The sequence below is a fragment of the Amblyomma mixtum genome, chromosome 9 (genome assembly GCF_055824585.1).
Source record: "Amblyomma mixtum isolate Tamu chromosome 9, ASM5582458v1, whole genome shotgun sequence".
In the NCBI taxonomy this organism is placed as follows: Eukaryota; Metazoa; Arthropoda; class Arachnida; order Ixodida; family Ixodidae; genus Amblyomma; species Amblyomma mixtum.
The window spans coordinates 89,272,498-89,300,030 of NC_143020.1; the positions used below are offsets into that span (position 1 = coordinate 89,272,498).

Sequence of the window (27,533 nt, forward strand, 5' to 3'; positions counted from 1 at the left end):
CTGCCTTCTTTTTGATAAAGGTTGATCGAACGGTCTCTTAAACAACCATCCCCACGCTTAACTGATGAAAAACGCCTCGGCAAGTTCACGTGCGACCTCTGCTTCTCTTTAAAATTGTTTTCGTTACCTGCAGCCTCCGGGCAAGCGCCGCTGTGCAAGACTCAATTCGACCCTGCACTTGTCTTATGTGTTAAAGTGCCATCTGTAGGGGAAAAAAAAACTTTGCTTGCACTTGTTTTAGTTAACAAATACGCGATTTAAGGCTAGTCTACATGCCTCTAGATGGCTCATAGCTTGTTAACTTCCTGCATTTACTTCACAAGAGTGCAGCCGGATTGGCCGGATTTGGAAGAAAAGCTTCGAGACAAATATGATGTACGAGAGGGCAAGCTCCATCTCTCCGTCTACTCGATACGCGTGGTCGTTACGTGGATGAGAGGATACGCACGCTGTGACGTGAGTGACGATTCCTCGCGCGAGTGATCGCTTTCCGAAAGTGCGCTCTCAAATCTCGTGAGTGCAATTAGCATACCGACTGTCGGCCGCGATGTCGGCGTCTATGGCTGAAATGGCCCAGCTTTCTTTGAACGACGGCGGCGACCAAGCTGACGCTAGAGGCGACGAAGACGTCGTGAATCCTTGGAACGTGGTTAGCGCTTCGGCGACAGGCGTTGACTACGACAAGCTCATCGGTGAGGTGGCCTGGTGGTTTTTCGTGCTGGATTTTAAAGTGTTTTAGCTGTCAAACGTCGATTTCGTGCGCAAATAGTCGCCTAGCACTGTCGATCACGTGGAAGTGCGTTGCGGTCACTATTTCATTCATTGTTCGCGTTTGATGTATCCACCTATACTTTCACCGTGTGCTGTTCTGTATGCAAAAACCAAGTAAAAACGGTGTCGTCGTGTATTGCGTGCGTGCACATCGTTTGATAAACATTTTGTCATTCTCGCGTGTTTCGTTTCAGTGAAGTTCGGTTCGTCCAAGGTGACGCAAGACCTCGTGGACAGGGTTGAAGCCCTTACAGGGAAAAAGGCTCACCACTTTCTTCGGAGAGGAGTCTTCTTTTCTCACAGGTGCGTGTGTATTTAGTGTGGCCACATTTATTTGGCGGGAAGATTTTGATCTTCCCGGCTCTTTATTAGTGTTATACACAGTGATTCCTTTGTTTCCATTTTTCATGGTCACTGCCTTTTCCCTGTTCTTGCCTCTAAACTCTGTTGTAAGCTTCCTAGTCCTTTTCCTCCACAATATGTTCACGTCTTTACTGTACAAGGACTTGGAAGACTTTGATGCCCACCTTTTCTCATTTATTTTTCTTATTCCTCGAAGCATATTTTGCTCTGCACGTCCCGAGGAGGCACTTTCACCACTTGTTTACCTCAGCAGGTTTTATTCATTTTATAACTTCAGGCATTTCTGAGGGCCAAAAAAAAAACACTCGATTTAAAGCACTAAACAAGCTCGCTCTATGATTGTCTCCGCAGAGCAATGTGATTTCAGCCTTTTTGCTACAGAAATGTGTTCTTTCATCACAGACCCAGTGCGATTGGCTTCCAACAAGTTGGTCCCATTGCCGCGCATTTGGTTTGATCGTTGCGAACTCCCAGTCATGAACCAGTAGGGTTATTGGGGCCGTGTTACGTCACAATATATGAGAATTTGATTTAAAGTACATACAAATAAAATAAAAGCAAAATAAGATGTTTGATATTTATATTCAGGAAATTCTTTCTGATATATGAAAATCCGCTCGTAAAGCACCGATCGAAATCGCTAGACTCTCCATGCATGTGAAATAGCTACTGCGATTGGCTTTGCAACGACTGTGCAACTAGGCCATATTTTATTGTGCAAATCATTGCACGTGAAACAGCCTTTAGAGTTGTTTCAAAATATTCCAGGATGTGAGAGAATGGTTTGGTTTGGTTTATGGGGTTTAACGTCCCAAAGCGACTAAGGCTATGAGAGACGCCGTAGTGGAGGGCTCCGGAAATTTCGACCACCTGGGGTTCTTTAACGTGCACTGACATCGCACAGTACATGAGCCTCTAGAATTTCTCCTCCAAAGAAATTCTAGCCGCCGCGGCCGGGATCGAACCCGCGTCTTTCGGGTCAGCAGCCGAGCACCATAACCGCTGAGCCACCGCGGTGGCTGTGAGAGAATGGTCTTTCTGGTCGAAACATAGGCTACAGAAGCCATGAAGTATCCAAGTCTGGCAGTGTATGGAGAAGGGTTAGGATACTTTGAAAACTGAAAACCTTTCCAGTGACTCTTATATCACCAAATGTACAGGTGTGAGTGCTTTTTAACATGGTGCGTAAACACAATGACCACCACGTTCTTGCACCAATGGTCGATGTATGACCTTTCTATCCAAAGCCTTTCTGTCCATTTACTTGTTAACGTTGACGAAGAGACCACTGACCAAAACCAAAACCAAACCCAAAACAAAGATAGCAAGAAAGAATTTCTTTGGAGGAGAAATTCTAGAGGCCCTTGTACTGTGCGATGGCAGTGCACGTTAAAGAACCCCAGGTGGTCGAAATTTCCGGAGCCCTTCACTACGGCGTCCCTCATAGCCTGAGTCGCTTTGGGACGTTAAACCCCATAAACTAAACTAAACTAACTAAACTTTTTTTTTCTATATATTTCTTCTTACACCTACACACCCTGGAAACCAATGTCTTTTCACTTTGTGTGTTTGTGTGTAAACCAAGTTTCAGTTTGCGGTCCAGCCTTTGTTAGGTTTACAGGTGTGGCAGCTTTTTTCAGTGTTTTCATGTATTTATACATGGTAAATAAACATATTTATGTTAGTACTTCTACGTATGTATAGTCTTGAATATTTGTTTTTTGTTTCAGAGAACTGAATGAGATCCTCAACACTTATGAGCAGAAGAAGCCATTCTACCTGTACACCGGGAGGGGTCCCTCATCGGACGCCATGCACGTCGGCCACCTGATACCATTCATCTTCACAAAGTACGTCCCGTTTGCAAACTTCAAAGTGGGTATGAATGACAGGGTTCTGCTGTCAACATTTAGACGTCTCAGTGGTAGAAAAGATGATAAGATGTTTGGAGACGGGTGTCTTAGGTCTGGTGCTTGCATCTTCCACTCATGTACAGTGATGTTATCTTGGCTGTGGTATTCAGCGGCTGAGCTTGAATTGAGGCGAGTCGTATCTGGCTTGCTGTTAATTTACTGACAGCAGTAAAAAAACCGAAGCGCTCGGTTCTGAGATTTCGGTGCACGTGTACGCAGGTGGTCAAAGGTAATCCGTAATGCTTCACAATGGCATGCCTCATAGGTTAGATATGCATGTAAAAATGCATCGCTTTGGTTTTCAATATACAGGCTTACAGTGTCTGGAAGTTATATCAGTTTTTATGACTTGAGCACTATGGCATGCCTGTTGACATGTTTGGCAATTTGTGATGATGTGCCTTGCTGTCCAGGTATAAACTATACTAGCTGTTCGAGTTTCTGGAGCCTTTTACAAGTTAGCATTGTCAAACACGGAGAAGAGCTGAATTCATCTGGTGTGATAAAGAATGAGAGAGTAGAAAAGCACTATCTGTCTCCAGCCAGCAATCTCGGATAGTTCATAATCTATCGCTTCTCGAAGGAACTCTGAAGAGAAATTGAAATTGGCTCAGGTTGATGGATCACTGCTCTGTTAGGGTGAAGAGCTAATTTCACTGGCATGTCCGCTATGGTGGCTCAGGGGTTATGGTGCTCGGCTCCTGACCTGACGGACGTGGGTTCGATCCCGGCCGCAGCGGTCGAATTTCGATGGAGGCGAAATTCTAAACACCCGTGTTCTGTGCAATGTCAGTGCACGTTAAAGAACCCAAGGAGGTTGAAATTTACGGAGTCCTTCACTGCGGCATCTCTCATAGCCTGAGTTGCTTTGGGATGTTAAACCACGTAAAACCAAACCAAATTTCTCTGGAGATAGAGCTTTTATAAACTGGGACAGAGTGAAAAATGAAGGACAGGTGTCATCGCCATCAGTTTTGGCAACTAAACTGGAGTAATGTGGGCGCAATTGTTTTGTTTGAGCAGAATAGGAAACGATGGATTGTGCACTCAAATACAAAGGCAACTTTTACATTGCAACAACTAGTAGACTTTATTTTGCAAGGAAAATGAAAAGTAAAATGTGGAGTACAGAATGGAGTAATGACATTATTGTTGATGTCATTGCCAACATCACAATCTGAAGTTACGATGGAGGGAAAAAATATTCCGAATTTGACTCGAAATTTCTCTACGATGAACACGTCTTTCGCTGTTGAACAAATCTTGTACAGCATCACAAAAGGGCCAGATATCAGATTTTATGAAGAATAAAGACATGATGCATTTGTCCTGAGTGCTTTTCAAGGGGCCTTGGACCTCTTCCCTTGACTCACTGTTCTTGGCATTGCATGGTAAGGTGACACATTTGGCTAATGGAATGTGTGACTGAAAATGCCTCATCCAGGTTACTTGTCTTCTCTAGTGCACAGCACCTTTAAAGGGACACTGAGGAGAAATTGAAGTTGGCTTGTATCGACAGAATACCAGCTCCTGATTACAAAAACGCCACTCATACTGACAACAAAGCTCTTGTAACATAGAAAAGAGCAAGCACCAAAATACAGGTATCGCCGCCACAGGTCAAACTCGCAAGTGCAAGCGTGACGGCGTCATAGGACAAAGCAGTGTTGCTAGAACCAATGGTTCTAGCAACTCTAGGACACGAGAAGCCACGAATCCCTGAGGCGCAGCCAATGCATGCGCAAATGTCCTTGACCTCGCCAGATGGCGCCACGTGCCCGGCAGCTACGCGCGCTCCTGAAGCATCGGGACCAATCAGCAGCTGTTTTCCGGCAGTAGGCGGGCTCCCGGTATTCCGCTAGCGGTAACAAGGTACACGGTATGCTAAAGGTGTCTATTTGCGAGAACTTCGTTGACGACTTCGAGAACGAGATCCATCGTAACGCTGGCAAAACGCCGGTGCAAACGTAAACGAAGCGACGGTAGCGACGGCCACAATAGCCGATAGATGCCTTCAACGTGCGTCCGGCGGTAGCTTTCTTTTCGGCTGCTGCTAGGCCGCACTGCTGGCCGCCAGAAATCACGGAGTCTGCGGTACGTCATGCGCACGTCATGTTTCACGTCACTTAGTCCTGTGTCGTCGTAGGAGAATCCCAAGTTTGAATCAAAGCGGCGGGAAAAACTTTTTCAACTTCGAATCTAAATTTCTTAGAAATGAATGCATCTTTTGCTGCCGGCCAAGTGCCAACAAAGCCATGACATGCCGAACTATCGGATTTTACTATAAAAAAAATATTAATAGTGCTCTCCTCAGTGTCCCTTTAAGGAACGCAGAGAAATTGAGGTGTTCTTTCTTTATGACTGGTGCTCTGTCATTGCCATAATCCAGGGCTTCTCAAACTGAATTTCTTGGAATGCTTTCTGGGTTCCTTGAGCATCTGAGTCTATACATACTTCAACCTCCACCTTATTTTATTACTTACCATACTGAAATTTGTTACAGCAGAGTGTTTCACTATACGGCCAGTAATGATCAACTGAACAAAGCAATTTTTTAGATGGCCTATTTCTGCACGCCTTTTTGTATGTGTGTGTGCATATTGGGCAAGAAGGGATGGATGCTAGCAAGCATTGAGAGTAAGAGCTTTATAATCAGATAAAACCCAAGGTTTCACGACATCTCGTCTGGTCAGGTAGTAGGCTCATGTCGAAAGAAAAAGTAACGCCGACCAAAAGCTGTTGTCAGAATGTTAGATGTCTAGGCTTCACACTGAAGCCTTGTTCACTCTAGTGAACAAGGCTTCTGTGTGGAAGCCAAAACGTCTAACATTTTGACAGGAACCTTTAGTTGGCGCTCCTTTTTCATTTGACATGTCATCATCATCATCATCAGCCTGACTACGCCCACTGCAGGGCAAAGGCCTCTCCCATGTCTCTCGAAGTAACCCTGTCCTTTGCCAGTTGCGGCCACCGTATCCCCGCAAATTTCTTAATCTCATCCGCCCACCTAACTTTCTACCGTTCCCTGCTACGTTTGCCTTCTCTTAGAATCCGCTCCGTTACCGTTAAGGACCAGCGGTTACATTACGTGCCCTGCCCAAGCCCATTTCTTCCACTTGATTTCAACTAGGATCTCATTAACCCACGTTTGTTCCCTCACCCACTCAGCCCGCTTCCGATCTCTTAACGTTACACCTATCATTTTCCTTTCCATAGCCCGCTGCGTTGTCCTTAACTTAAGCTGAACCCTCTTTTTTAGCCTCCACGTTTCTGCCCCATAGGTGAGTACCAGTAGAATACAGCTGTTGTATACATTTCTCTTAAGGGATATTGGTAAACTGCCAATGTAACGCGAAGGCAAGATGGTAAGGTGGTCCTTAAGGGTAACAGAGTGGATTCCATGAGAAGGTAAACGTAGCAGGGGGCGGCAGAAAATTAGTTGGGCAGATGAGATTAAGAAGTTTGCGGGGATACGGTGGCCACAGCTGGCAAGAGACAGGGCTAATTGGAGAGACATGGGAGAGGCCTTTGCCCTGTAGTGGGTGTAGTCAGGCTGCTGCTGCTGATGATGATGATGATTTGGTTGGCATTCATTTTTCTTTTGACATGTACAACCAGACAGGTGAGAGACAGGCGGACCTGAAATGCTGCAGAATAGCCATTCAAATGCTGTTACACCTATAATCCTGCAGCATTGACCAAATCCTGCACAACTTTTCAGGTGGCTCCAAGACACCTTTGATGTTCCCCTGGTCATCCAGCTGACCGACGACGAGAAGTTCCTGTGGAAAGACATGACCGTGGAAGAGGCGGAGAAGATGGCTCATGAGAACATGCGCGATATCATTGCCTGTGGCTTTGATCCAGACAAGACGTTCATTTTCTCTGACTTCCAGTTTGTGGGGTGAGTCTGAGCTGAACACCTCTATTTATTTATTTTCTCGTCCTCCAATGTTGAACCCGTGGAGGAAAAGATTCAGCCCTTGTACCAACATGCCAGCATTTTCATTACAGTTAAAGGGGGACACTGGTCTTGAAAAAAAAATTTTTATTAATGAAGTCACAGTTACAAAATCTTCAGGGAATATGTATTTTTGTGTGCTGATTCTAAATATGTCATTTAATTTCATGTAAAACAATTCCTTGAGCACATATGCAGTTTTTATGCTAGTATTTTGCGGAGAGTTTTGAAGAAAATTAGCTGCGGGAAACTCGCTGAAATGTATGCCACTGGGTTCTCTTGATACCAAGGGATACAATAAGGGTAAAATTGTCTTCTCGCCTATCATAGAACTTAAGTTATAGAGTTTTGAAGTTGTCGCTTCAGAACTGAGAAGGAAAATGTGTACAGTAGAACCCCGCTGTTACGTTCCTCACTGCTGCGTTTTCCCGGCTGTTACGTCGTTTTCTTCGGGTCCCGGCATAGCTTCCATAGGATCCAATGTATTGGGAACCCCGCTGTTACGTTGTAGCCGAGGAAACGATCCCGCATGATACGTCGCAACCGGGCTCCCCGAACCCGCCCGGGCAATGCGCGCCAACCGGCATTTTGATTTTTGACGCGTCTTGGCCAGGCTTGGCTACGGAACTGGCTGCAAGAAGCCGCACGCGAGTTGGAGAGGCCGCCACTAGATGGCTATCTGCCTCGCGTGAACACCGAATGCCGCAATCTTTATCGTGGGAGGTGGTGACGAGGAGGCGCGGCTGCGGGCGCTTATCTGTTTTTCTCATCCAGCGTACGCTTCGGCGGACGCAGTTGTTGGGACGCGCGTCTTTTCTTTTCTTTCACTCTTTTTTTTTATCTTTTAACTCTCCTCTATCTGCAAGTGACAGCGGTGGTGGCTCAGCTGGAGTCAGTCGGCAGGCCCGTGCAATTTCCTTTTCATCCTTCTCTCAGTCACAACAACATCTTTATCGTGCTTTGATGGCGTGATAGCTTTGCGTAAGCGGAAGGCGCTTCCCCTTGAGGAAAAGCTGTAAGTACTAAACGCAGTCGACAGGCAGTCAGGGCGGCCTACGCGGAGCAGCGCGGCGAGCAGCCTACGAAAATTTCAGTGCTTGACGCTGTGCACAAAGTCGCTTCAGCGTGGACTGCAGTGAGCGCGTGAACTGCACAGCACTGCTGCGTGCGGTGTGGCCGCACCGCAAAGCGACGCTGACAGCAATGCGGCCTTTGCTATTGAGAAACGCGTTGTTCTTTCCAGCGAGCGAAAGAAACTGCAATCCACCATTCTCGATTTTTTAAAGTCCTAGGGTCAATTTGCGGAAATAAATTGTTTCAAGTCAAAGCTGCACTGTTTTCATTAATTTTCGGTGCTTTCCTCACTGTTGCGTTTTCCCGGCTGTTACGTTTTTTTTTCCCGGTCCGGTGAAAAACGTATGAACTGGGTTCTACTGTATTCCTGTGTGTGAAGTGGCAGCTTCAGTACCCTATTACTCAAGTTCTATGAGAGCCAGGATGATAATTTCACCCTTATTGTACTCCTTGGTGTCGAGAGGACCCAATGGCATACATTTCAGCGAGTTTCCCGCAGCAAATTTTCTTCAAAACTCTCCGCAAAATACTAGCATAAAAGGTGCATAAGTGCTCAAGGAATTGTTTTACATTACATTAAATGACATATCTACAATCTGTGCACAAAAATACATGTGCCCTGAAAATTTCATAACTATGACTAAATTAATAAAATTTTCTTTTCAAGACCAGTGTCCCCCCTTAAGGCACAAGGTGTTTTAAATTGTCTAATGGTCGTTGTGTCTTTAATCAAAAGACGTCTAGTGAAAACTAAAGGAAGCTACTGAAAACCAGGGGGATGTAGATGAACGTAATAGAAGCGGAAAAAGCTTACCTTAAATTCTGTGCACATCCATAAATGACAGCTCAGTCCTAAGGGCAGTCTGTGTGTTATCTTATGGTCTGGGCAGGTATTAGTGAGAAAGAATTCAATTTCCTCAGTTCAGTTTCAATTTTCTGATGACATCGCAACCTCGTCATTGTGGGTAATGTTCACTTGTTGACCTAACGGCTTGATTTGTATCCATATGTGCTTTACTAACTTCCGAGGAGGTGGCTTAGTGAAATTTGATTTTCCGCTGCAAGTTGGTGGCACGAATTGTCATCCCAAAGACGATCTCTCGCCCATGGCAGTTTGTCAAGAGACTGCACAGAGCAATGCTGGTGTAATTGTAGGGCCACTTAAAATAGAACCTCGTTGATGTGTTTTCTTGAAAATGCGGGAAAAAGTATATTATGCTGTTAAATGAACCATCCAGAACAACTGAAATTTTGAAAACCTGACTCGAGAATGAAATACTAAGGCATTTATTGACACTTTTTGATGTGAGAAGGCCAGTCAGCGCTTGTTGGAGCAAGGCCTGAAGAGCTTTTTAGTGCTTGACCTCTATCGGCATTTGCATTGTCTTTAGCATGAATCTTTGCAACTTATCTAGTCCAATTACGTTCACAGTAACAGTGAGCTTAAAGGTGCACTGAAGAAGAATCTGAACTCGTCGTTTTGCCGCGGGAACTGAATCTACACGTTCCGAGCATTCTTAGAAACTTCGATTTATTGCCCTGTGTGGCCGATTTCCCTAATTAAATCGAATTAACGCGCGGCTCCCGCCTTTTTTTTTTAATTCTGCCTCGTACGGTGGGCGGAGTCGACCAACGCGTGGAGCGCCTTTCACCCAGTCCCGTGGCGGCTTGCCGCTCTGCCATTGGCGGAGTAATACGTAGTAGTCCATAGAAGCAAATAGTCTGCGCGTATTTTTATTTCTGCGGGCTTATTTTGCGGTTATATTATCTGCAAATGGAACTATTTATTCGCGGAAACCTAAGAAACAAAATGAAGCGAAAGCAAAGCCTCCACGGAGCTGGCTGAAAGGCACTCCCCGCGTTGGTCGACTCCGCCTACCGTACGAGGCAGAATTAAAAAAAAAAGGCGGGAGCCGGGCGTTAATTCGATTTAATTAGGGAAATTGGCCACACAGGGCAATAAGTCGCAGTTTCTAAGAATGCTCGAAACGTGTAGATCAAGTTCCCGCGGCAAAAAGACGAGTTTAGATTCCTCTTCAGTGCACCTTTAACATAGCCGGAGCCTCTTTCTTATCACAGTGGTTGGTTTTCGGGTGCTTTGCCTCATTGCACTTGTGCACTGCTGAGAAGGCGTCGTAGCAGGAAACTGCTGCTGCCGTTCTACTCGTATCGCCTGTTGGCAGGTTCGGCTTGCTTTTTAGGTCATCATCACTGTTTTTGAATGATTTGGCCCGTCGCACTTATGCACTGTGGCAATTTCAACCTGCCAGCCTGTCGTAATGTGTACAGCTAACACTTGGTTTAGTTTTCCAGCATAGAAGTTTAGAATACATTGCCTATTAATGCGAAACTTGGGGGTAACTTCAAGCTTAGTTGCAAGTTGTTCTTCATTACAAGCCCTAACCCCCCCTTCCCCCCTTTCCCAATTTGTTTACCTTTTGTGAACTTTTATTCTGTACTTTCCTCATCATTGTGTCCTTGGGTACAAATTGTTCACTTGAGTTGTGTTTTTGTTCCGAGCAGTTATGATTCCTGTTTTTCTTTTTTGCTCATTACAGCTGCCTGATAATGCTTTATGCTTTTGTTGTGACTAGCTTGGGCCACGTGTGTCGTATGTTAGCGTAGGCAATAGATTGCTTGAATATTATTGGTTCTGTGTGAAGGCAGTCGTTGTTCCCTTCTGGATGACCTCCTAGGAGCTGTCCCGCGTTCTACAAGAACATGGTGAGGATCCGCCGCAGCGTCACCTTCAACCAGGTCAAGGGCATCTTTGGCTTTGGCGACAGCGACTCCATCGGCAAGATCAGCTTCCCGGCAGTCCAGGCTGCTCCGTCACTCAGTTCTTCTTTTCCCTTCATCTTTGGGGAGAGGAGCCGCGTCCCCTGCCTCATCCCTTGTGGAATCGACCAGGTGCGCGTCTTCACTAATTCCTGTGACACAGCCCAATCCCCGACAGGGTTTACTGAACGGAGGAGCGGCATTTGTGTTCTGAGCCAGTATAGACCGAGCTAAACAGTTAAAGGGTCAGTCTACTGAATTTTATCGGCCATATTTTCTTTGCGGCAACCGATAGCTCTTCACTCAAATTACCGTTTAGCCAGCTTTGGTGCCAACAAGTGCAGTAGAACATTTTAAAATGGAATTTATTGATGTGGGAACACATCTGTATGAGATGGTAGTCTCATCTGGCAACCATCTGGATTTCCGCCGCACGGCGACAAACATGGCGGCGCCCGTCGAAGCCGGACCTCTCGCTCCGGACTGAATTCTCGTTGTTGCTGCCTTTTTCAGAGCGTTCACTGGCCATAAATGGGGCGCCGGTCTTTCGCTTCATCTCCATCTCTCCTATAAGAAAGCATATAAGAGATAAATTTGCTTTATTTTAATAATTAGAGTGACGATTCTGGCACTCCTAGGCCTATTTGGAGAGTCGGTTTGTTAACAGCAATGGTTCCCGTCCTGACAGCCAGATGGCACCACTATAGGCTGAGTTTATTTTTGCGTCTCTGCTAGCATACGCTGAACTAAAAGTGAGAATGTGCCTGGGTTTTGCGTACATGTAGCTATAAATATTCATGTGATTCACAGAAAAAGCGAGCGGTACGCCTTCTACAGTTTACTAGAACTAAACGTGCGTTTCTCTGTCATTGTCGCATACAAATGGTATGTAGTATATTCACTTACGCTTCTACAAAAAAAGACTACCACCCTCTTGAACAAAATGAACGTTCGGGGTCGCCACCATGCATTTTTACGCGACTTTCAACGTCGAAATAAAATATAAATTCCTGCCGAAACCGGGAGCAGTTCCCTCGTTATTGATGTTAGAGGGTGCCAACTACCAGAATATGCCATTATTTATACACTCATCTCGGTGAGTAGACTGACCCTTTAAAGAGGTTGAGACACCAAATTTTGGTTTGGGCATTCTTTGTTTCAGGTGTTGCGTGTTGCTCTAGGGTGCATGGTACTCACTCCGGGATTCGTATATATATGTTGGTCAAATGTTTAGGGGAATCCTCCAAGGTGGAGTAGATTTGTAATAAGGGAGTAATTACTCATTGACATCCACCCGAGCGCAGACATACGCCTACAAAGTAAAGCTATACAGTGAAAGCTCGTTAATTTGACCCCCGTTAATTCGGAAAATTGGATAATTCGACGCACACGTGAGGTCCCTACAATTATACATAGGAGTCTATGGGGCGAAACTCTCGTTAATTCGAACAAATTTTGCCGTGCGTCGGTTAATTCGACTTCACTCCGCAGCCCGCCAAGCCGGTGCGCCGAGAGCAAAAAGAAAAACACTGCCGCGAGCGGCGCTACTGTACAGCTGATAGGCCAGCCATATGGTCATCGTCATCAGCGGCGTGAGAGAGGGCGAGGGAAGCAAGGTTAGCAGCGGCCGAAGCGGCCGGCGTCTTTCTTTGTGCTATGTTTTGTCGCAGCAGTCGTGTTGGTGTCGTCCACTTAACCCTATCGACAGCAAGTCTTGTTTTGGCGTGTGTCGTCGTTTCCGCGTGTTCTTGCTGCTACGATCGCGGTTATTTAACTGTAAGGCGGCGCCTTTTTTGGTGATTGCGCGCTTTGCCAGCGTGTTTACTGCACTGCTTTCGAGTGGGTAGCGCGCAGTGCCTCCGCGCCTCGTCTTTGTGTTATGTCAGCTGATTGAGGATGAAATAATTGAAGAAGTGACAGGCGCTGCCAACGACGATTCGGCAGAAGGTGACGATTGTAAGCAGTTGCCCCAAATGCTGAAGTGCAGGACTTCTGTGAACAAATCCCTCACGGTGCGTGTGCCGCAGAGCACCTGGCAGCTGTTAGAGCTATCGTAGTTGCTCAAATTCGCTCGAAAAAGCAGACGACAATAACAGATTTCTTTGACAAATAAAGGTATGGCCTGTTGCGGCAAACATTGTTTTTTGTTGTTCATTCGATATTTTGACATTCGGATAATTCGACAATTTTTCGCGGTTCCGTCAGTGTCGAATTAATAAGCTTTTACTGTACAGCTTTCTCAGAAACGTCATAGTTAAAGAAAAATTCGTCCTGGTCTGGGGTTCGAACCCGGGACCACCGCTTCATTGGAGCAGTCGCTCTACCATTTGAGCTAACCGGGACGGCAAGCTTATGGTAGGGCGAGAGCAAATTTATCAATAACTTGAAGTGGGAACTGTGTTGGTAAATGTGTAAATGTGGTAAATGTGTTGGTAAATACTGTATTTACTTGTGTAATGGAGCCACTTTTTTTTCCAGAAAAGCTCATCAGTTTGAGGGGATGGTTCCTTATGTGGGAAAAAAAGTAGAGAGCTTTTTGTTAGTTGTAATGTGGTACTACCATACGTCTATCTGTCCGTCCATCCACCAGTCCATCCGCACGCATGCGCGCACGCCCGCACGCCCTCTTTCCTGTCCATCCATCCTCCTGCCCGCTCGCCTGCCCGACCGTCCTCTTGCCCGTCCGTTAGTCCATACATTGACTAAAGTGCGACGTCAACAAGTTGTGTCACCCCTGTTCGTGCCGCTGATGTTTACCGTCGCTTGTTTCAAAAGGTGTTTGCTTTATCACAGCACGATCCGCCAATTTTGTGATGTAGTTGACGGCGCCGATCATTTGCGGCGAGATAACATGAACGTAGTGAACGCTGGCCTGGAATGTGAGGTGCGCGCTTTTACGCGAGGTTGAAAAAAATAAATTCTATATGACCAAAGTGGGGGGTGGTTTCATTATGCGGGTATAAATGCGGGTTTATTGTTGCATTATTTGTATTGAGCGATTTCGGCTTCAGTTTCTGAGCGCCAGGCTGTGCTATGACATCATGCCCAGGGAAGAGCAGCAACCCTGGTGACGTGGGCCCCAAAAATAGTGACACAGAGACTGCTGCGTCGTTTGCTCTCATACACATGCTGTGCATACCAATGCTTTTTGAAATGCCGACAAACTTAGTTGGTACGGTGATGTGCTGTGGAAAGCCCGGTGAGTGACAGATGACACCGAATTTTCAAACGAAGCTGCTCGCTTCTGCCAGTCTCAGTCACCGGATTGCATGTGCGAACTCAGCTTCTGTGCTGTATTTAGCTTTGCCACACTGCACTGACGCTGATGCTCGGCGGACGTCTGTGTCAATGGTCCACGGCCGAGACCACATCATTCGGCCAATCACCTAGTCACATTACAACAGCTCACTGCCTCACTGTCTGTACAGACCATTATCCATTGCCATAGTTGTTTCATCTTGCCCACAGCTATGCCCAGCCCCGAATTCCGTGGCTGTGTTTATTTTGATATCTGGCCACCCGTAACGCGATGACGTGAATGCCTAATCTGAGCGATCCTTCTCTTTGGGTATGCCCAAGTGACATGGATGGGATGGGATGCGGCAGGTTTGCAGTCTGGACCTGTTTTCTTTATTTTTGTGTATGAGTTTAGGGGGAAAAGGAGGAAGAACATCTTTTTTAATCAGTGATATCCTTGGTGCTAATGAAGATAGCCTAAATATCTTTGCGGTGTGGCGATGCGTGATGGAATTATGATCGCGCGTGCGCTTTTCTTCAACGTCACTAAATGCTTTTCATGGTCCCTTTAATCCTGCCTCGTGACTCTCCTTGTTGTTCGTCGTCCTCTTTGTCCATATGGAGAGCAGGACCCATACTTCCGGATGACCCGGGACGTGGCGCCCAAGCTGGGCTTCCCCAAGCCTGCCCTGCTGCACTCGGTGTTCTTCCCAGCGCTGCAGGGGGCCCAGAGCAAGATGAGCGCCAGCGACCCAAACTCATCCATCTTCCTCACGGACACACCTGCCCAGATCAAGAACAAGGTGGGCCAATAAGAACATGCTGGTCTGCGGTCACCTGACCCTCGTTCGGTGGTCATGTGACTCTGGCCGGTGGTCATGTGACCCTGGTTGGTGGTCATGTGACCCTGGTTGGTGGTCATGTGACTGGGGGGTCACGTGACCCTGGGTGGTGGTCACGTGACCCTGGTTGGTGGTCATGTGACTGGGGGGTCACGTGACCCTGGGTGGTGGTCATGTGACTGGGGGGGTCACGCGACCCTGGTTGGTGGTCATGTGACGGGGGGGGGTCACGTGACCCTGGGTGGTGGTCACGTGACCCTGGTCTATGGCTCATGTCTCCACTTGGTGGCTATTTTAGAGAGTTTTATAATCGTGCGTGCATGTTTACTTACACTAAACGCAAGAATTTTGTGGGACGTTGTGCCATCTGTCACGTCCATGCTCTTTATACAGTTCGGCTTACGCAAGCTCCAACGCCACGATAACTGCAGACATAATGGTGCCATGGCTAACTATTTCATCAACAAACCAGAGAGAGAGAGAGAGAAAAGGACGGAAAGGCAGGGAGGTTAACCAGGCGATGCCCAATTGGTTACCCTACACTTGGGGAGGGGAACAAAGGGGAAAAAAGGAAAAAGAGCGGCAAAGAAATGAGTCTGTCAAGTGTCCATCGACCACTATGTCACAGGGACAGAGGGCGCGCACAGAAAACTTAGATTATAGGCGGGAATGCAACCCCGAGTCCCTTAGGAAATTCAGGAGCGCTTTCACTGCTTTCCGTTGTCTGGAAGGTTGCGTCCAAGGCCCCAGAACGTTAGACTCTGTTAAAGGACGCGAGTCCAAGCGGAGCAGAGAAGCAACTAGGCAACCGCGCTCTCGCTCAAAACGAGGGCAGTCACAGAGGAGGTGGCTGATCGTCTCGTCACAACCACACTGGCCACACGCAGGAGAGTCAGCCATTGAGATGAGATGGGAATAGGCGTTTGTGAACGCCACTCCCAGCCACAGGCGGCACAACAGCGTAGTATCACTGCGGGGGAGGCCGAATGGTATATGATGTTGGAGCAAGAGGTTGAAGTGATGCGAGCGGGGTGTCCGACCTCCAGGGGCAGACCACGATGTTACAGTCAGGTTTCGGGCGAGCAGTTGAAGGTGCCTTGCTGCGTCAGCTCTTGTCAGTGGTATGCGGACAGTGTTGGATGTCTCGTGAGCCGATCGAGCAACATCGTCAGCTAAGGCGTTACCAACAATGCCTCTATGGCCTGGTACCCACTGGAAGATGATTTCATGGTCTTGTTCGATTGCCTGGTGATGCAGATATCGTATCTCCGCTATAAGTTGCTCATGGTCGCTATGTCTCAAGGCAGATTGAAGACATTGTAGGGCAGCTTTTGAATCACAGAAAACAGCCCATTTTTGAGGTGATTGTTGTGAGATATACTGTACCGCCGCAAGAAGTGCGGCCAACTCTGCTCCAGTAGAGGTAGTCCGATGCGAAATTTGTTGGTGAATTTGAGTCTGTCGCGCAGGAACGACCACAGCGCAAGCAGAACTAGTAGAGGTTACTGATCCATCCGTATAGACGTGAGTACGGTCCCAGTATTCGAAGTGGAGCATGGACAGTGTCAGTTGCTTAATGGCTGGCGTCGATAAATTTGACTTCTTCGCTATCCCCGGAATAGCAAGGCGCACACATGGGAGCCGCGTACACCACAGAGGAGAGGGAGGTAGTGCTGCCGGGGTGAACTGTTGTGGGATCGACGACTGTTGCGTCGTTATCACCTTCGCAAATGCAGAATGTGGTCTCTGCAGTGGCAAGGGCGCAAGGTGATGCTGTGGAATCCTTGAGATATGACGTATGTGCATTCGCAAGCGGTCTAGGACAATATAAGTAGAGATCGGGTGGTCTTTGGCGAGTGCAATGCTACCCAGTGTTGATGCGCTCCGAGGGAGACCTAGGCATGTGCGAAGGGCCTGACCCTGCACTGATTGGAGGGCACGCATGTTAGTTTTGCACGTGTTTGAGAGTACAGTGAAAGCTCGTTAATTCGACCCCCGTTAATTCGGCAAATCGGATAATTCGACGCGCGCGCGAGGTCCCTACAATTATACATAGGAGTCTAGGGGGCGAAACTCTCGTTAATTCGAACAAATTCTGCCTTGCGTCGGTTAATTCGACTTCACTCCGCAGCCCGCCAAGCCGGTGGGCCGAGAGCAAAAAGAAAAAAAACACTGCCATGAGCGGCGCTACTGTACGGCTGATAGGCCATCCGTATGGTCATATTATCATCCATCCATCCATCCATCCATCCATCCATCCGAGAAAGCGAGTTAGAAAGCGAGTGAGTTAGCGGCGGCGGAAGCGGCTGGCGTCTTTTTTTTTTTTTGTGCTTTGTTGTGTCGCAGCAGTCGCTATCGCGGTTATTTACGGCGCCTTTTTTGGTAGATGCCCGCTTTGTCAGCGTGTTTACTGCGCTACTTGTTGTTGCTGTTTTGTTGCGACTGAGAGAAGGGTGAAAGGAAATCGCAAGGGATTGCCTACTGGCTCAGCCACCACCACTGCCATGTGCAGATAGAGGAGAGTTAAAAGATCAGAGAAAAAGATAGAGAAAAGATAAGACACCCGTCCACAGTCCCGTGCAGATAAGAGGAGAGTTAAAAGATCAGAGGAAAGATAAGACGGGTGTCCCAGCGTTGTCCCTGCGCCGCTGGTTGAAAAAACAGATAAGCGGGGAGCGGTGCTCCCTTCACCTCCTCCCCGCGCCGCGCTGCTTTCCGGTGGGTAGCGCGCAGGGCCTGCGCGCCTCGCCTTCGTGTCCTGTCAGCTGACCGAGGATGAAATAATTGAAGTGACAGGCGCTGACAACGACGACGACGATTTACGATTGTGAGCAGTTGCCCCAAATGCCGAAGTGCACGGTGAAAGAAGCCGCAGAAGCCTTGTCCATGCGGGAGGACTTCTGTGAACAAATCCCTGACGCGTGTGCCACGGAGCACCTGGCAGCTGTTAGAGCTATCGTAGTCGCTCAAATTCGCTCGAAAAAGCGGACGGTGATTACAGATTTCCTTGCCAAATAAAGGTATACAGTGGAACCTCGATCATACGTCCCCCGGTCATGCGACGACCCGCATTTTACGACGAATTTGTGCGGTCCCGGCAGAACCCCCATAGAGACAATGCATTAAAAACCTCGGTTATACGACGCAAATTTTAGAAGGGCCCCGCTTCGTACGACGACGTCTGGCTCGTACCGTCCGTCAAAAAAGGTCGTCAGCAAACGCAGGCCGGGATGTACCGTATTTTCGCGATTCTAAGCACCCCCCCCCCCCTCCCCCCTAATTTCGTAAAAAAATTTCTGAAAAAAAAAAAAACTGCATGCGAATCTAAGCACCCCCTTTTTTGCGCGGAAGAGAGCGTTCCCGAGGCCGCCAAGTGCACTTGCTCTCTTTTTCGTCGAGCCTGTGCAGTCGGAGTCCCGAGGAGGCGCCGCCTGCGCGTTGTTGTTGTTGTTGTGACTGAGAGAAGGATGAAAAGGAAATTGCACAGGCCTGCCTACTGGCTCGAGCTAAGCCACCACCGCTGCCAAGTGCAGATAGGGGAGAGTTGAAAGATCAGAGGAAAGATAAAGAGAAAAGATAAGACGCCCGTCGCAGCAACAGCAACAAATGCGTCCGCCGGAGCGGACGCTGCCGAAAAAACAGATAAGCGGGCGAGGCCGCGCTCGCCGAAGCGAGGACAGCGGCGTCCACGGCGCTTTTTGTGTTGCTGCGTTCCGACACTACAAGACAGATGGCGGCACAGAACTGTCTGCAGCTATTTTTCTTTTGAATGTTTCCTAAATAAAATGTTTTTTCTCGCGCCCGTTTCATCGAGATTTCGCCGCGAAAAGAGGGGCCCGGGGGGGGGGGGGGGGGGGGGGGCAGTTTAGATTTTTCGAATCTAAGCACCCCCTCTCACTTTGTGCATCGCGATCGTGAAAAAAAGGGGGTGCTTAGAATCGAGTAAATATGGTAGGCACACTTTAGCCAGTCGATAACCGGTGCGCCTTAATCTTTCCACCTATCAAGAAAACTGCGGGAGCCGCTGCCCCGCTGCTCACGGCAGCCTCAATGGCCATTTTATCTTGTTTGTTGAAGACTAGCCCTCTGCCAGCAAAAATGTGCTGCATTTGTGTTCCGAAAAAAAAAAAAAAAAAAGATGACGAAGTTCAGACGTTAAAAAATATCACGCTTGATTTTCGATTATACGACACCCGGATTATACGACGGTTTCGCGCGGTCCCCTGAACGTCGTATAATCGAGGTTTCACTGTACGTCCTGTTGCGGCAAACATTGTTTTTTGTTGTTCATTCGATAATTCGACATTCGGATAATTCGACAATTTTTCGCGGTCCCGTCAGTGTCGAATTAACGAGCTTTTACTGTACAGGTGTACTGTACCGCAAGCATCCCACAAATAGAGCTCTGTACAACTCCAGCATTGACTGGACCGACGAGCCCCATGATTTTCCTCCCAGATATCGAAGTAAATGAGCGATAGATGTTAGCTTTTTTTTCAGTAGAGTGCAATGCGGGCTCCATGATAAATTGCGGTCGATCAGGATTCCTAGGAAACGATGAGATTTGCTGTAAGAAATGACTTGACCGTCGATGCGTACCGGATATGGAGTCATACATTTACGTGTAAATGCCACTAGCGCGCACTTTTCCGGTGAAACGCTGAGACCTTTCTTCTGGAGAGTCTCTCACTAGACTTAGGAGCTGCATGAAATCATCAGACTTAATCAAAAATGGGCAGATTTACCGGTCACCCATTTTGTTATAGGCGACATAAGCAGAATACCTGTTCGCTGTTTATAGACACTGGACATACTGTAAAACGTAGTGACAATGATGAATTCACTTTGAAGTGAAGAGCTTGTATTGCCTTGTTGAGAACTGTATCTCCTTATGTGCACACAAGCCACTTGCATTAAACTTAAAAAATAGTGTACCCGGCCGCGGCGGCTGAATTTCGATGGAGGCAAAATTCTAGAGGCCCGTGTGCTGTGCGATGTCAGTGCATGTTAAAGAACCCCAGGTGGTCGAAATTTCCGGAGCCCTTCACTACGGCGTCCCTCATAGCCTGAGTCGCTTTGGGACCTTAAAGCCCCATAAACCATAAAACCATAAACAAAAAATAGTGTACACCACGCGAGTGTACATTTAGAGTTTCGCGCATTTGCACTGCAAACTGTACTATATTTGTAGCGTACGCTTTGAAATTTCTTCGTGTGCTATGCTAAAATGTCTGTTAATGGCACCAGAGCAAAAACTACAAGGCGTACTCTGGCATTCAAGGCTGCTCTTGGGAAAAGTGTCACTGATAAGAACTGTCTCTCAGCATCAGCAGCAGTGTGGCTACGTCCGCTGCAGGACAAAGTCCTCTCCCGTATCCCTGCGATCAACCTTATCCTGTGGCAGCTACGGGAACCTTATCCTTGCAAACCTCGTAATTTCATCCACCTGCCTGACTCTCTGCTGCTCCATTCTGTGTCTCGCGTCCCTCGGAATACACTTTGTTACCTTTACGGACCATCGGTTATCTTGCCTTTGCATTATATTCTGTGGCCATGACCATTTCATCTCTATGATTTCGACTAGGACATCAGTAACTTGCATTTGTTTTGTAACTTGCTCAGCGCTATTATTGACTTCTTGTGGGCTACCATCGATTGTGACTGATTCCCGACAGTAAAATACAGTGACAAATACAATAGGCAGCATGATGTGGTTCAAATATTAATAAAAGAAAGCTGCTATTTTGTATATTCCTGCATTGTGTGTGAAATCTCGGTCACAAAACTCAGCTGACAAAGCCATTCTAACACAAAGCTCTGGGTAGTCTAGTGAAACAAGCCATGGAAAGATAGGATGCGTTGTTTAACGCGTGCATCAGACCACAGGTACTCATTGCTGCGTGCATTTCATAGTTTGCCCTGTAGATCATTTATTAAGCCTTTAATGGCCGACAGTTCAGACTAGAAACAGTTTCGATATTGTCCGTGACTTTTAGGGTGCGAAACTATGAACCATGCCTCCCAAAGCTTGGAAAACAGGGCAAAGGCTGCTTTACTGCGATATGATAAAGCTTTATTGGTCATACCAGGAACACTGTATCACCTCGTTGGGGAGCCACAGAGTGGTATAGTCATTGCAGAAATGTCCCTGAAATGTTGAGGGAAATGTGCTGGCAGGAAGTCATACCAGGACGATGAAGACAGAACTATATTTGCATACCAACTCGACCTGCATCATACCTATGCTGCCTTCTTGATGTTCTTTCCACTTCCGAAGCTGACCCTCTTCAAGCAGTGCCCAACTCGTGTTGGGTATTTTCTGCCTATGGATTGGACCATATACAGTCGCCGACCGATTTTTCGGACTCGGCGGGACCCGGAAAATGGTCCAAATAATCAAACAGTCCGAAAAATCCGTGAACTTAAAAAAATAACAATTCTGCGAGAAAACAGCTTTCAAAATCGCGAAAATCACCGCTCCCCATGTTCGGCCTACATGCGATAATATTAGACTCTGTCTGAGTCATAGCCATGCTTTCATGTCGGCACCCTATCACATCATGATACCAGATAGTGCGACACGGCCGCGGTCTTGCGGCGAATGAATGAACTCACTGCACGAAGCAAGAAAAGTCAGTTTGCATGAGGCAATGACGTTCGCAAAGACCGAGCTAACCGATGGGTAACCCACGGGAAGACACGAGCAGAAGTGGGCGCCTCCGACCCCCCCCCCCCCCTCTCCGCGCACCGCGGGGGGGGGTGTTCCGCTATACCGTTCATTTTCCATGCGATCGCGCGCCCTTTGTAGGGCATCTCAATGGCAATGGAGAGCATCCTATCTCGAATAGCAAGGGTGGAGAACAAATAGCCAAGCCTATCCAAGCCAGTCTGATTCCGTTTAAATCCAAGATGGCGCCTTTCGCGGTGGCGGCAAACGGGTTGGTTGTGACAGCGATGCCCGCTCGCGTCTATATTAGGCCGAAATAACGAACTTCCGGTTGAAAACCGATCATCACAATATTGTTGGCGCCTATTTTAGTCCGAAAATTTGAACTTTTAGACTCCACAAAGTCCGAAATATCGGTCGTGAAAATGTACACATTCCTACGAGGTGCGCGATGGTTCCTCAGCGAAGTCCGAAATATCGCGCTAGTCCGAATTATTGGAGTCCGAAATATCAGTCGGCTACGGTGCTAGCAATGGACTGATGGAGGTGATGCCTTCAGTGTGAACCGTGGTGGCATCAAAGCAGCTCTGTTTGCCGCCACTTGACACATTATGTGATGGGTCTTGGTCATTGTTGTCATTATAACTGCTTGCTCTCATAGGATCTCTCATATTCGCTTGAAGAATAAGACACCAGCTGTCTTCCACATGGTCCTCTGAAAGTTGTGACATAGTCTCGGGATGAAGCCATCTTTCTGCCATTTCGCGGGTTATGCCTCACTGCTTTCACTGCTGGCACTCCGAAGTTTGGCTGGTATATGCGCTTGCCAGAATACTTACATACAGTGGCAATCACGAAGTTGTTCAACATGTCAAGTTTGTTAGAAGCACCAATATATATTCGATGAGGCATGCATATTCAATACCAATAAAGAAAAAAAGGTTTCTCTCTGAAAGCGAGCTAGGCTTGTCTATGGCTGTGAAAGGGTTAAAGAGTTACCCTTTTATTTGTAGCCAATTATTTGGGTGGGCAGAAAAAGAAATTAAAATGGCTGGGGCAGGCACTGCTGAAAGGAAAAAGTAAATGCGGTTAAATTTTTGTTTACGTCTCTTTATATTGTGGACTCCTCTTAAACGGAACTCGAAGGGGATTGAAAAAGTGTTCCATTTATCAGAAGTTTCATTTAAGCAAAGTACACATTTTTCACAAAGCAAACCTTTAATTAATCTGCACCAGCCCTTACTGATGTGGGCGCAAAGAAAAAAAAGAATCAATGGTGGTTTGCTTGACATTTTGGAGTTGTTTTTTTCACTAAGTGACTGTGCATGCTTGAAAGGCTGCGAAGAAAGTCGGTACAGCCTTCACGCTCGAAGTAGTGCTGCAAAAGTGCCACTGCATCTCTAGCAGCACTGTCTGGCACTGCGCTGGGCACAGAGTTTTCGCACTCATCACTGGAGGAGGATTGGTCCTCGGCTTGCACCTCGGCAATCATCTCCTCGAGACTTTCCTCCCGACATGTGCTCAAATTTTCATCGGCTGCCACGTAGTCCTGTCGCGAGAAAGAGGCAGATGGCACCACTTGGCTGAATATGGTGTCAGCCTCATCTTCAGTATTGGCAGCACTTGCCTCATCTTGTGGAACGGGTTCCTGTGCTTCAAAACCTGCATGGTGGAAGCACCTCTGCACAGTTGTTGCTTTCACTTGTTCCCAGGCGTGGGCCAAAATGTGTATGGCCGACAACAAGTCGATGGCACAATCCTTCCCGCTGTCGGCACAAAGCAGCATGCGGTGGAGCAGCTGGCGGCGGTAGAGTACCTTGAGGTTTTGGATAACTCCTTGATCCATTGGCTGGATTACAGCCGTTGCATTCGCAGGCAGAAATTCGAGCCTGATGGACTTCAGTCCTTCCACCTGACCGTGGGCAGGGCAATTATCCACGATAAAAACAACTTTTCTGCCCTGCTTGGTGAACTTCGAGTCTTCCTCTCGCAGCCAGTTTTCAAAGATGGCCATCGTCATCCACGCTCTTCCATTCGCGTTGTACGTCACAGGCAGACCTCGAATGCCCTTGAAGCAACGTGGGTGCCTCGACTTGCCGATCACCAGCAGCTTTAACTTTTCACTACCGGCCATGTTCGCGCCCACCAGTACGGTAATGCGCTCCTTACTGCGCTTCCCACCTGTGCAGGCTTCGCCTTTGTAGGCGAGAGTCTTCGACGGAAGCGCCTTATAAAACAGTCCCATCTCATCGACGTTAAAGATGTCTCGCTGCTCATAACTGCTTAAAATCTCCTGCAGTCGCCCCTGTTGCCAGTCGGTGCAGACATCTCTGTTCACTGCAGCGCTCTCACCTGAGATGGTCTTGAAGATGAGGCCGTGGCGCTTTTTGAATCTGCTCAGCCATCCATCACTCACGCTGAAATTTTCAACGCCCATTTGCAGGGCTATCTCCCGCGCTTTCTGTTCTAAAATGGGACCGCTTATCGAGAAGTTAGCACTCCGCACACGCTTAAACCAGAGAAAAAGAACTTTTTCTAGCTCTTCATACGGCGTTGTCCTCATCCGCATTCGGTTTGAGGCGAAGGTCCCACTCTTGACAGCCCCTTGAATCGTGGCCTTGTTCTTCAAGATCTGCGACAGCGTCGACTTCGGAATATCAAACTTCTTCGCTACCTCTGTCTGAGATAGACCGCTTCGCTCAAGCGCCTGCAAAACTTGCAATTTTTTCTCAAGCGAGAGTGCTTTGTGCGGCCGTTTCTTCACGCTTTCCGTTATGCTGAGACGCCGATCGCCCGTAGGCCTAACGCAGAGCTACAGCAACAAAATCGAAGTGCTCACAAATGACTACTGGATTGGCTTGTCCCGGCTATAGCGTTGGCTACAAAGGATTTGTTCATGGTTGTGAGACTACCGTTCCATGCGAGAGCACAAATATGCCTTCGCGGATTCCAAATGTTTAGCTTTTGTGCCGTTTAACCGAGGATAACAAGGAAGTAGTGTTTCAATTAACCGAACAATTTTTCTACTGCAGACATAGGAAACCAACCAAATAACCCCACTTAATTCCGTTTATCCGTAAGTTTCATTTAAGCGAGTTTCGTTTATTGGGCGTCCACTGTATTTTTGTTTTTGGTGTTCACATTGAATCGAGGCAACCTGTGTACCCCACAAGGAATTGTGGCCAGGTTTTGTACCACTGGCCTAGTTTGACTTGCTGAACTTTGTTAGTTGCTCTGGAAATTGCAATGCAACTGTCGTATATGCTATTCAGTGCATCTACAAGCACAGCTGTCTCTTCTTCTTCTTCTCTCGGTCTCTGTGCAGATCAACAAGTATGCCTTCTCTGGAGGCGGTGCAACCGTTGAGGAGCACAAGGAGAAGGGGGGCAACTGTGATGTGGACATATCGTACCAGTACCTCCGCTTCTTCCTCGACGACGATGAGAGGCTGGAGCAGATACGCAAGGTACGTGGAGCTCTGCAAGTCACCAGCTGTGCTCATAAACGGGGGACATGGTTTTCAACACAAACTTTCTTATTTTAAGGTTAAAGCCTTTATGGCTTATACTGTCGTCTGTTAACAAAGCGTGCCACATGCGTTTAACTCGGGAACTAAAAAAGATAGAAGAAAGCCAATGGTTGCTTCAGACAGAGAAAAAAATGAACCTAGAAGCCAAGTTTGATGACTGTAGATTAATTAGTTAATTAATTATAGGCAAAAATGCCGAAATTGCTTCGAAACAGCGAGGACGTCGATATAGCCACGAGAACGGTGTGACGTCACATCCACCGGAAGTCGTCACGGCATAGTGTCCTCGGCTTTCGCCTCTCAACACTTTAGTGCCAAAGTGTCCTCGCAAACTTTTTTGGGGATGGATTTCGGTTAAACTTTTTTTCCGTGTTTATAATGCTTTCAAGACTTAAGTGCACAAAATTAAAGCATTATATCTGGGTAACTTATTTTTGTACAATTTTTTCTCTTCTACGCATTGTGAAATGCCTGTAGACTGGACAAAATGTGGGAGAAGACTGCTTCAACATTTGCTCATTACTGAATGCGAGGCACACTTGATGATTTTATTGTTTTTTTTTCTCCACAACACAATTTTCATAGTTTTCATTTTTTACAAACCATTTGGCACTGACATGTCTGAACTGTAGACAGGATTTCGCACCAAAGGCCTACAATTCGTGAAAATGAGGAAGCAAGAATGTCATCATATAGACCGGTGTTCTCTAACTGCAACAGAACAGACTGGTTCAAAATAAAACAGTCTTAAAGAAATCTGCTACACAAGGTGAGCGTCTAGTCAGACAACCTTATTGGAGAATAACGGCGATTTTTCGAGGGTTTCTCCACAGTGCACAGCTACCACGGTTCACGAAACAATTAAAAAAAAAATAATTCCCAGTGGATTTAAGTGATGAATCTGTAATGAGTTCTTTTTTCAGGAGCATATTCTCACTTTCGTGTTTCGCGTAGAGTCATTGTGACCCCCTACTTGCAAGTTGTATGGGGAACAACCTTGTCTTGAACACACCTCTTGTGTTTATGGGTTCAGTGCCATTTTTTTTGGGCATAACTTTGTGCCTTGAACACACCTGGCTGTTTTTTGAGTTTTAAGCCGTCTTTTAAGGGCAAAACTTTTCCCTGGAACATACCTGGGATGTTTTTTTTAGCTTCCTGCCAATTTTTTAGGCAGCACCTCACCTTGAACACGTCTAGAATGTTTTTGAGTTTCGTGCCATTTTTGTGGCCAAAGCTTTACGTTGAACATTGTTAGCATGTTTTTGAGTTAGTGCCATTCCTGTAGACAAAACCTTGCATTTGAACGTAGCCGAGACATTTTTGTTTCCTGCCACTATTACAGGCATAACCTTGCCTTGACCGTATTTGATATTTAAGTGTAGTGTCATTTTCTAGGGCCAAATCCTCTTTTGATCGTACACTGAAGGAGGTTGGAAAGCTGGGCAAATTGGCCGTCGTAGTTCATTGTGGGTCGTTCAGCGTGAAACACAGAGGTAGAACAGTGCTTGTCTGTGTTGTTTTTCATCTATTTCGTGCAGTACGACCCACAGTGAATCTTGAACATGCCTCCGATTTTATTGAGTTTCGTCTGTCTTCATGCACAGGACCACTCTTGAGATGCATTCACTTTTGATGTGAGAACCACACCAGAAGTCATATGTTTTTCAAAAATTGATTTTGACTAGCATTGGTGACTAGAACTGGATACTCTGGAACAGGTAGCTAAATAAAGCTGCTGCGAAAGCGTTTTAGACATTTGTGCTTGGGGCAGATGGGGCTCATAGATGCTAGGACAAGGGATCACAGTCTTTTCCTGTGACTTCATGTTGTAGAACGAAAGGCTTCATTGGGGCACTGTAGGCAACCGTTCAAACTTGCTCAGTATTTCGTAAATTGGTGAGGAACCATCATGCACCCCATAGAAACGTCCCATAGACGCCAGCAAAACTGTTGCTGTCATTTTACTTTTTGACCGAAAGTGCATTTTTTTTTGGCCTGATTACTCATCTCTGTCACAACCAAACAGTTCTTCACCGCTGTGAAGGGCGCCATCTTGAATTTTAACTGAGTCAGTCAGGCTGACTGGCTTGGGTAAGTTTGGCTATTTGTTAATAAGGGAGTAATTACTTATTGACGTCCACCCGAGCGCAGCCATACGGCCACAAAGGAAAGCTATACAACTTTCACAGAAACTTCGTAGTTAAAGAAAAATTCGTCCTGGTCCGGGGTTCGAATCCGGGACCACCGCTACGCCGGAGCAGTCGCTCTACCAATTGAGCTAACCGGGACGGCAAGCTTATGGTAGGGCGAGAGCGAATTGATCAATAACTCGAAGTGGGAACAGTGTTGACCAAATATTTTAGGGGAATCCCCCAAGGTGGAGTAGATTTCTAATAAG

General features: G+C 47.0%; 1 protein-coding gene across 1 annotated transcript in view; it reads left to right on the forward strand.

Annotated features, from left to right (window-relative positions):
• The first annotated feature begins 462 nt into the window (after positions 1–462).
• The window catches only part of TrpRS (Tryptophanyl-tRNA synthetase), a 29,331-nt gene continuing 2,260 nt past the window's right edge, over positions 463–27,533 (forward strand). The window contains exons 1-7 of the mRNA XM_089560777.1: positions 463–692; positions 966–1,074; positions 2,865–2,984; positions 6,769–6,951; positions 10,779–10,992; positions 14,727–14,900; positions 24,932–25,072. Of these exons, the coding sequence (XP_089416903.1) occupies positions 548–692; positions 966–1,074; positions 2,865–2,984; positions 6,769–6,951; positions 10,779–10,992; positions 14,727–14,900; positions 24,932–25,072 (1,086 nt within the window). The 5' untranslated portion in view covers positions 463–547. The remainder of the gene's footprint in view (positions 693–965; positions 1,075–2,864; positions 2,985–6,768; positions 6,952–10,778; positions 10,993–14,726; positions 14,901–24,931; positions 25,073–27,533) is intronic.